Here is a 10,115-nt window from a genome sequence, read left to right as displayed (position 1 = left end):
AGTCTTCTTCGTCGAACAGATCTGAAAAATAAAATGTAGTTCGCGATTTCATACCTTGAATTCGTGAGATGACTTGCATGGTTTCTCCAATCACCCAGAACTTCACCACAACAGCTACCTACTCGTTAATCACCAAGAATCGTGAGCTTATGAACCTTACATAATTTGTATTCAAAATCTTCAGTTTTTTTTTATGAATTTTGAGAGAAAGTGTAAGATATGTGGTTTGTGTGGATAAGAAATGAGAAAGGATGAGAAAAAATCGAAACTTCAGGGCATTAACACTCTCAATTTGGTAGTTCATGGTGGTTGAGGTATTGATGTTAATGGAAAAGTTGTAAATATTTGGTGAAGATGAGGATGGTAAGGTAAAAGCCTTATTTTCGAAAAAAAGAAAAAAAAAAGTAATGACATTTTCGTGAATAACTAGAACTTTTAGGGTGGATAGGACAAAACAAAGTTTCAAAAAAGCATAGGTTATTTTTGTGTTTGACTTGAAATTTTGAGTCATTTTCGAAAGAACCCCTATTTTTAATAGGAAAAAAAAGCAGACATAAATAAAAGAACAAGAAGAAAGAATAATAAAATATGTTTGTTGTGTTCTTGGTATTTTTATATTCTTAGGAATTTAATTTTTATTTGTTTGTCGAGGTACATGTATTTTTTTATGTTACTATAAATGTGAACTAATTAGTTTTATGTGTTTTTAAAATGTGAAGATAAATTTAGTAAGGAAGTTCAATAAAAATGACCATCTCTACAATTGTTAAAGTCAAAGATGGAAAATATAATGTAAGTTGAAAGTAAGAAAAATTATTTAAAAATTAATGAGATGTATTTTTTTACGCTTTAATAAACTTTTAAAATGTACGATAATAAAACTTTGACAAAATTTATACAAATAAAACATTTTATTTCATATAATATTGGATCTTACATTAATATTAAGTATACATGCCTAAAATAACGACATTTGGTTATTTAAAAGTTGAAATATTATATTTTTCTTATTAGTTAATGATATTTAATTAATATATGTATGTTTTAATTTAATTTAAAATAAATTAAAACAATAATTTTAAAAGATATGTAAACTATGATTAGTTTTAATTAAAAACATTTGGTTGAATGAGTTAGTGTTTGATAAAATAGTGTGATAATCAGAGATAATTTAAGGAAGAATTTGTTTGCTTAACTCATTTAAGTTTTATGTTAAACACTAAATTAAAAAAATGAGTGAGAAAGTGTGATTTGGAACAAATTATGAGAAATTTTTTTAAACTACCATTTTCCTAATACATGTTTTTATGTTTACCTTAACCATATCCTACTATATATTAATTGAGAAGCCACTTAATTGACATTTGATTATGTGTCTTTAATAGGTTAAGTTTTAAAAAATAGTTATAATTTGATTGGTTGCTAACATTTATTAGTTATTATTTTAATCAGATCTAAAAATAAAAGGTAACTCTAGAACTAATTAATACAAATTACCAAATAACACAAATGATATTACAAATAATGATTTATGGTAACTAATTGTAGAATTAGAGAAAAAATATATATGTTTTATCAATTTCTTTATTTTTTATCAGTTAGTTATATATAATTAAATAAAATACTTTAGCGTTTTATAGAAATAAATTTAATGGTTATATATTATTATATAAAATAATTATATTTGTAGGTAAGGAATTATTATAATTTTTATGTTTTTAAAGCCCACACAAAACTGTTTACAAAAAATCTTTCCTGATAAAAGCCTCCGATCATTATATTGGTTATATTGGAGTTACATAAAAAAAACACACTCTTTTTTTTTTGCTCTTGAGAGTTATAGTATTTTCGGTTTTTCATGTGTTAAAAATTTGAAATTTGAAATTTCTAATTATTATCCAAATATTTGAAATTAAAAATTAAAATTTTAAATTTCTAATTATTATTCAAAAATTATAACTGCGTAAAAATAATATATATTTCTTTATATAATATAAGCAAAATTGCGGACAAACTCGTAGTTACTGCGAAGTCAAAAGTTAGAGCTGACGATGAATTTTCCCGTACATGTGAGTTTATTCTTCATTGAGCCTACGATCAAAAGATGCTTGGGTTTCAAAGAGCCTATTGGTCACACGATTGTTATACACAAACTTAACTCAACTTAGGATTTAAGAATCATTATTATATTTATAAAATTATGTTACAACTTAAACATACGTTCACCTAAAATTGAGTAGAACCTAAACTGGAATTCTTCTAACTTCTATTTGGGTAAAAACCTACAAGGCTTTGAAACTCTGAAGCTTATGAAACGTAAGTTAAATGAAGCTAATTAATTAAAAGGCCCAAAATCATGTTACAAATAAGGAAACCACAAGTCCACAACAATTATAAAGCCTCAAAAGTCAAAACATAGGGCCGACGTATATGTTAATTATAGACACGATATTATAACTTACTAGTCAAGCTCTTCAATCAGAATAGTGGGAGTCCGGTCATCATCCACTACATCATCTTTACATCCTACTTTAAGTGAAACCATAAGATAATACGTCGAGTTTTAATTATAGTGACCAATCAATTAAGTCCACTAAAGCAAAGTTCAAACAACTTTGTTCTCTTTCAGGATCTCAATTAATCAGCTATTCATATAGGTTATTTATTGTGGCGAATCAGTTCATCAAATCAAAGTTCAACAAAACAACTATCCCTTTTCCATTATCTCAATCAGCAATCCATTGAATTAGCACAATAGTGTATATCATCATATATAATAATTAGTAGAGGATTCATACCATTATATCCATTCAGTTGATTATATCTAGTGATTCCTCTTGATAGGAGGATATAAGACTATTGGGTATCTAAAGGATTCTACCGTTTGATGGTTTCATAATTGGGTTATGAGTGTTGTTTTCTACAAATTAGACCGCGAATCCACTCGTATTAAACATATAAATAAATAATCAAGCTACTAACTTCTTTAGACTTATTGTGACCAACAACAGGAAAGTGGTCTCCTTTCAACTTTTTCCCCAATCCCACCATTTTCATGAAATATAAAACCAAAAGCATTAAGAGACATTTGCATTAATTAAACTAAGAATCCGGATATCCGGGAAATTTAGAGTACCCGGATCCGTGGATTTAATATCCGGATCCGGATTCGTGGTTTCCGGATATCCGGATTTCGGATATCCGTATCGATATTCTATTACACGTGGATATTCGGATCCGGATCCGCAAAAATAATTAATAATAATTTTTTTTTAAAAAAAATACTAATTTTTAATATAATACATAAATTAAATATTTATACAAAATTTATAAATATATTTATAATAATATTGTAAAAAACTAAAATATAATACTACAAGATTAATTCATGTATAAATATTAATATATCAAATATAAATATTAATTAAATTTAAAAATTTAATGTGTTTTAAAAATACGGATCCGGATCTGGATTCGGTTTGGACGGATCCAAGATTTCACTATCCGGATTCGGATTCGGGCACCTCGGATATCCTATTTTCGGAGCGGATTTCGGATCGAATCCGGATCTCGGATAATAAGTCTCATACCTAAATTAAATGGTGGATAAATCAAATTTGTAGTGCTGTTTTTTTTCTTTTTATAATTGGTGCAGCCTCATTATATAAACACACAGACTAATCTCTAAAGGTATGTAAAGCCATTGTTTATTTAAAGCAGAGTTAACCTGTGGTGGTGTTATTTTCTTATAGATTATATATAGTGTGATAAACAAAACGCATGAGGTTCTTTTTTGATATTGTGTATCTAATTCAACAAGATATAGCTCAAGAGCACATAAAAACTTTCATTAACTTGCTTTTCGTAAGAAGAGGAGAAGACGATGGGTTTATTGCCACTGGTGAAGAAACTAGGTTTCGTCTTTCTTCTTGTTTCAGCGTTTGCTCTCTCTTTTGCAGGTTTGTTTCTTACCTCTCTCTCTATATATACAACCTTTATTTGCAGCTTTTCTCAGCAAGTTCATGTGCCTATTACGTGCTGAGTCTTTTAGAAAGTAAGAATTACTTGTGCTGCACATGTGCGTTTCTAAACACTTAGTGGTTAATTTTTAGACATATATAGTACATGTTAGCATTATTTGGAGTAGTTAATCTTGAATATGAAGAACAAAAGAATCTTTCCATTTTTGTTTTGTAGGACGACCATCCATTCTAATTTATATCCAAGACGATACACATCAAGAGGTTAGTCGTTTTAAGTTTTAACCAAAAAAGTTGCCAACTAAACGCCGACATTTATAGTTATTATTTTTAAAAGCAAAATAGTCTGATTTTCAAGAACTAATTAGATGAATTCTAGAATAACAAGAATGATAAGTTGGTGAATAAATATGCTATATATGTGGACAGTTGGTGGAAAGAAGGATACATGAACATGAGAGGATTCTAAGGATGAATTCCAGAGACTATGGTCACTTCAGCCCTAAACATAAGCTCCACAGGCCTCCTTCCAAGCTTATTCCCAACTGATCACAGGACTCATATTAGGGTTCGATTATATATAAATTCCGACTTTATGAGATGTATGATATATATACCATGGCATTGCAATAAGTTTGAATGATGATCCAGTTATCATCATAGTTTCAAGATATGTTATATAGTAAAGGATTATATATATAGTCTTTGCTCATAGGAGTGAGTAATTTATGGAAATGCATGGCACCTTCATCAGTTCAATATATGGATTTGTTACCATGCAATATTGCAATTTATAAGGCATTTATGGTATTCATTTACATCTAAAACAAATCAATATGTATTTGACTATGTTCAACTGTTTTTTGGAAGCTTCCATTAGAGTTCAGTTTCAGTCTCATGCATGATTGTAATGTCAAAACAATAATTAAGGAGAATCTTCTTTCATTTTGATAAACTTATAAATAGACGTCTTGATATAACCATATACCTATCATCAACTTATTTTTAAAAAAAACTATATTCTATAAAATTAGAGATAAAGCTATTTAAACTGATTTTGTTTGACGAAATAATTTTAGATGCATATTGCAATGTATTTATTGATTTTTGGTCGAAAATCACTATTTTAATAGAAATTCAACAGATTGTAAAATGGACACAAACTGTATATCACTACAAGAAAACATAATCTTAACGAGGGTGGTTTTCCTCGTTATTTCATCGTAAAAGAGGCTTTACGACGAATTAGCGAGGAAACGCGTTTGCTCGTTACACGTCCGTCGTAACACATATTTCCTCGCTAATTCGTCGTAACTTAGCGAGGAATATATTTCGTCGTAAAGACAAAGTAGAACGATTCGTCGTAAAGACGTCGCTACAATTCCTCGTAAGGACGTCGCTACAATTCCTCGTAAATAACTCGAAAACAGTTCCTCGTAATCTACACGTAAATACCTTGAAAGATTTTCCTCGCAAAATACACGTAACAACCACGAAATGATTTCCTCGTAAAATGGTCGTAAACATTTCCTCGTTATTTCCTCGTAAATACTTCCTCGTAAAATACTCGTAAACTGTTTCTCGTCATTTCCTCGTAAGATTTCCACGTACAGAGGTCGTACATTAGCTACGAATTTACTTCGTTTTTATTATTTTACAGAATTTTAAAATATAATAAAAAATAATTAAAATTATTTAATTTAATAATAAATTAAAATTCAAAATAAAAATAAATTCATATGAAAATATTTTATAAATAAATAAGTTTTGAATTTATATAATACAACAACAAAAAAAAAACTAAGGGTCGTTCATCGCCCGGTAGAATTCATCACTCCTCCTCGTAACATCCGCCTCGTTATGTACGTCGCCGGATGACTCGCCATGAATGGGATGTTGTTGTCGCATGTTCCTCAACATGGACTCCCATTCCGGATTTGTGGCCGCAATAACGTCTAAGAAGCCCTCGACTCCACCCATACGAGATTTTGTCCCGGTCAACTCGTTACGCAGCTGAGCGGACTCTCTACGCAGCTCCGTGACTTCATCATCCCGTCGCTGACCATAAGACGATGTCGCTCTCGAAACATCGTTGACGGAACCAATACCCAATGTCCGTCCCTTTTTTTTTAGGGACAACCTTAAAAACAAAAAATAAATATTGTAAGTAAATATTTAAAGTTAAATTAAATGAATAATTAAAAATTAATTTTTTTGAAAATTTACCTCCTCGTAAATCTTATCCACTTCAAGTGTGGATAAGGTGACGGGTAATCCGTCGGTAGACTGCTGGGTCAGCTGAGTCTGGCGGTCTTCAACCCGAGCAACTACGTCGTTGTAGATTTGCTCGGACTTGCCATCTACAAATACGCCCGCCTTGTTCTTGTGGGTCCTCTCGTAAAGTTCCATAAGAGACGGGAGATGTCCCGTCTCTTTGGCCTAAAAAACAGTTAAGAAAGTTAGAATAAATTAATATAATTATTAAAAAAATTATTTAATAAAATATTTAATTACCATTTCCAAACGGACACCGGCGTGGGGTTTTTGGCCCGTAGTGTGAAGCATCGGCCCGTTCCCGTGCTCATCGACCGTGTTACGGGAGTTAGAGCAAGCCTGGGCGATTCTAATCGAATCAGGAAGACGCCAATAACGGATGAGGCCATCCCACACGTCCGTGGTGAGCTCAGCGGGTTTGCCACGCTCATACCCCTTCACGATCCAGTCACCCTTCCAGTTGGAGACCGTGTCCAACAAGCGAACTTTCGCTTTCGCGTTAAACTTCTTCCTCACCCTCTCAGTGATCCCCAAAGCCCAATTATATTTTTGCTGTTGGAAAAAATAAATTAACAATTAGTTTTTTAGAAAGTATATATATAAATAATGAAAAAATTAAAAAAATATATAATTAATTAATAGAAACTTACAGCGTAAATTTTGAACCACGTCTTTCTGACGTAGTGAGGCGTCTTACTCCAGTTTGGATGTGCCATGGAGAAGTAACCCTTGATCGTGTCGGTTACGTCCGATGCAAGACATCCGTCAACCCCCCACCTGGAAAATACAAATTTAAAATATAAATTATTTTTTAATGTTATAAAAGATATTTAAACGAATTAAAAAATTAATGCAACATACTACAACGTTCCGTCCGGTCGGTCTGGGTCGATGACTGGTAAACCTTCTCTGCCTGGCAGACTGAGAATGTCCTCTACCGTGTACTGCGAGTAAGGAGCACTCGAGGGCACCATCAGATCAGGATGAATATCAGCGACCATCGGAGGTGCCATCGGAGGAGGCACAGGAGGAGGCATCGGAGGAGGCACATGAGGAGCCGATGGTGCACTAGAAGAAGTAGACCCAGAGACTCTCTGGGTGTATTGAGTCTCGGGGACAGTCTCCTGGCCCGAAGAACTGGGAGCGGAAGAAGAGGCCGGGTCTAAACGACTACCCGGCTCACCGAAGATCTCTCTGTAATGGGCAGTAAGTCTTCCTTTTCGAACCTGGAAAAAAAATGAAATTTTTAAAATTAACATCAACAATATATTTTCCAACATTATCCACCTAATCAACACTAAATAACATAAAATCCGCAAACCTATCTAAATTCCCTATACTAACCACCTAATCTATCCTAAACTAACCAAATTAGAGAGGAATCAGAGAGGCTTACCATTGCTACGAAATGGAGAGGAAGTAGAGAGGAAGTAGAGAGGAAAGAAAGAGTGAGCGGTCGGGTGTATATATAAGATTACATATCGTCGCAAATTCGTCGTAAATTTACGACGAAATAGCGAGCAGTTACAAAGGCCCGTGTTTTTTTTTACGAGGAAATGGCGAGGAATCACAAAGGCCCGTGTTTTTCTTTACGTGTACTTTACGACGATTTTGCTTACGTGGAATTAACGTGATTTATGTTTAAATCTTTTTACGTGGTCTTTACGACGATTTCATCCTACGTGGAATTAACGAGGGTTATGTTTAAATCCCTAGAACCCCAAACCCGAAACCCCAAACCCCAACCCCAAACCCGAAACCCCAAACCCGAAACCCCAACCCCGAAACCCGAAACCCAAAACCCCAAACCCGAAACCCCAAACCCGAAACCCGAAACCCGAAACCCCATATTCCTTATTTTCTACTTCATATATTCCAAACCCCCATCTTTAATTTCTACTTCATATATTCCAAACCCCAAACCCGAAACCCGAAACCCCAAACCCGAAACCCGAAACCTGAAACCCCAAACCCCATATTCCTTATTTTCTACTTCATATATTCCAAACCCCCATCTTTAATTTTCTACTTCATATATTCCAAACCCCAAACCCGAAACCCGAAACCCCAAACCCGAAACCCGAAACCCGAAACTCCAACCCCGAAACCCGAAACCCAAAACCCGAAACCCCAAACCCGAAACCCGAAACTCGAAACCCCAAACCCGAAACCCCAACCCCGAAACCCGAAACCCGAAACCCGAAACTCAAAACCCGAAACCCCAAACTCGGAACCCGAAACCCGAAACCCAAATCTCCATCTTTAATTTTCTACTTCATATATTCCAAACCCCCATCTTTAATTTTCTACTTCATATATTCCAAACCCCCATCTTTAATTTTCTACTTCATATATCCCTAGAACCCCAAACCCGAAACCTGAAACCCGAAACCCCAAACCCCAAACCCGAAACCTGAAACCCGAAACCCGAAACCCCAAACCCCATATTCCTTATTTTCTACTTCATATATTCCAAACCCCCATCTTTAATTTTCTACTTCATAAATTCCAAACCCCATATTTAATTTTAGGTTTCGTCGTTATTTCCTCGTTGTCTTACGTGGACTTTACGACGATTTCATCCTGCGTGGACTTTACGACGATTTCATCTTACGTGGACTTTACAACGATTTCATCCTGCGTGGACTTTACGATGATTTCATCATGCGTGAACTTTACGACGATTTCATCCTGCGTGGACTTTACGACGATTTGTGCTTACGTGGAATTAACGAGTGTTATGTTTAAATCCCTAGAATCAGAAACCCGAAACCCGAAACCCCAACCCCAAACCCCATACCCTAAACCAAAACCCCAAACCCGAAACCCGAAACCCCAAACCCGAAACCCCAAACCCGAAACTCGAAACCCGAAACCCGAAACCCAAACCCCCATCTTTAATTTTCTACTTCATATATTCCAAACCCCCATCTTTAATTTTCTACTTCATATATCCCTAGAACCCCAAACCCCGAAACCCGAAAGCCCAAACCCGAAACCCAAAACACAAAACCCGAAACCAAAAACATGAAACCCCATATTCCTTATTTTCTACTTCATATATTCCAAACTCCATCTTTATTTCCATTCCAAACCATAATATCCCACATTTGCTTATTCATAAAACAAACTCCCAGCATTACCTTATTCATAAAACAAACCCCACATTATCTTATTCATAAAACAAACTCCCTCATCTTATTCATAAAACAAATACATCAATCGGATACATCGACATTCTCGTCATCACTAGAAACATCATCATTTTCATTAAACTCGTCTTCAACAGCTTCGTCTGTGGCATCATCGGTAAGATCTTCGTACTCGTGATTATGCGGATCAATGAGAAGGATGTCATCAATTTCTTGTTCAGGTTCCTCGACTTCATTTATCTGTTCTTCTTGCAATGGTGGTTCTTCTCCACTGATGATTCGTCCTCGAGGTGTAACTTTGATCACTGCTAACCAATTTATACCTGAATCTCTCATCCGAGGGTATGGAAGGAAGCTAACTTGGTCTGCTTGTGAAGCTAAGATGAAAGGCTCGAATTTGTTGTACCTTCGTCCACCGTTGACATCAACTACACCGAATTTGTTAGACCGAACACCTCTGTTGACGACGGGGTCATATATTATTTTGTAAATTATTGTGATATAATACACTACGTACCTGCAAGTGCTTCATGTACGTTTGTTGGAAGTAGCTCCGCAAATGCAAAGGGCAGTAGTCGTTGCATAAATACATGACAATCATGACTCTTCATCCCGGAGAACTTTTGACCCTTTTCAACACATCTAGAGAGATTCGAAACATACCCATCGGGGAACTTCACTTCTGATGCCACCCAGTTGAACAACACCG

At 34.6% G+C, this 10,115-nt stretch overlaps 1 protein-coding gene across 1 annotated transcript; it reads left to right on the top strand.

The window, feature by feature from the left end:
- The first annotated feature begins 3,688 nt into the window (after positions 1 to 3,688).
- BNAC03G65920D (protein CASPARIAN STRIP INTEGRITY FACTOR 2) lies at positions 3,689 to 4,757 on the top strand. Its single transcript, XM_013810274.3, has 3 exons — positions 3,689 to 3,959; positions 4,198 to 4,244; positions 4,410 to 4,757. The coding sequence occupies exons 1-3, from the start codon at positions 3,884 to 3,886 to the stop codon at positions 4,527 to 4,529; spliced, it is 243 nt and encodes an 80-aa protein (XP_013665728.1). The 5' UTR covers positions 3,689 to 3,883; the 3' UTR covers positions 4,530 to 4,757.
- Positions 4,758 to 10,115: the final 5,358 nt, after the last annotated feature.

The sequence above is a fragment of the Brassica napus genome, chromosome C3 (assembly GCF_020379485.1).
Source record: "Brassica napus cultivar Da-Ae chromosome C3, Da-Ae, whole genome shotgun sequence".
In the NCBI taxonomy this organism is placed as follows: domain Eukaryota; kingdom Viridiplantae; phylum Streptophyta; class Magnoliopsida; order Brassicales; family Brassicaceae; genus Brassica; species Brassica napus.
This window is presented reverse-complemented; position numbering and strand designations above follow the sequence as displayed.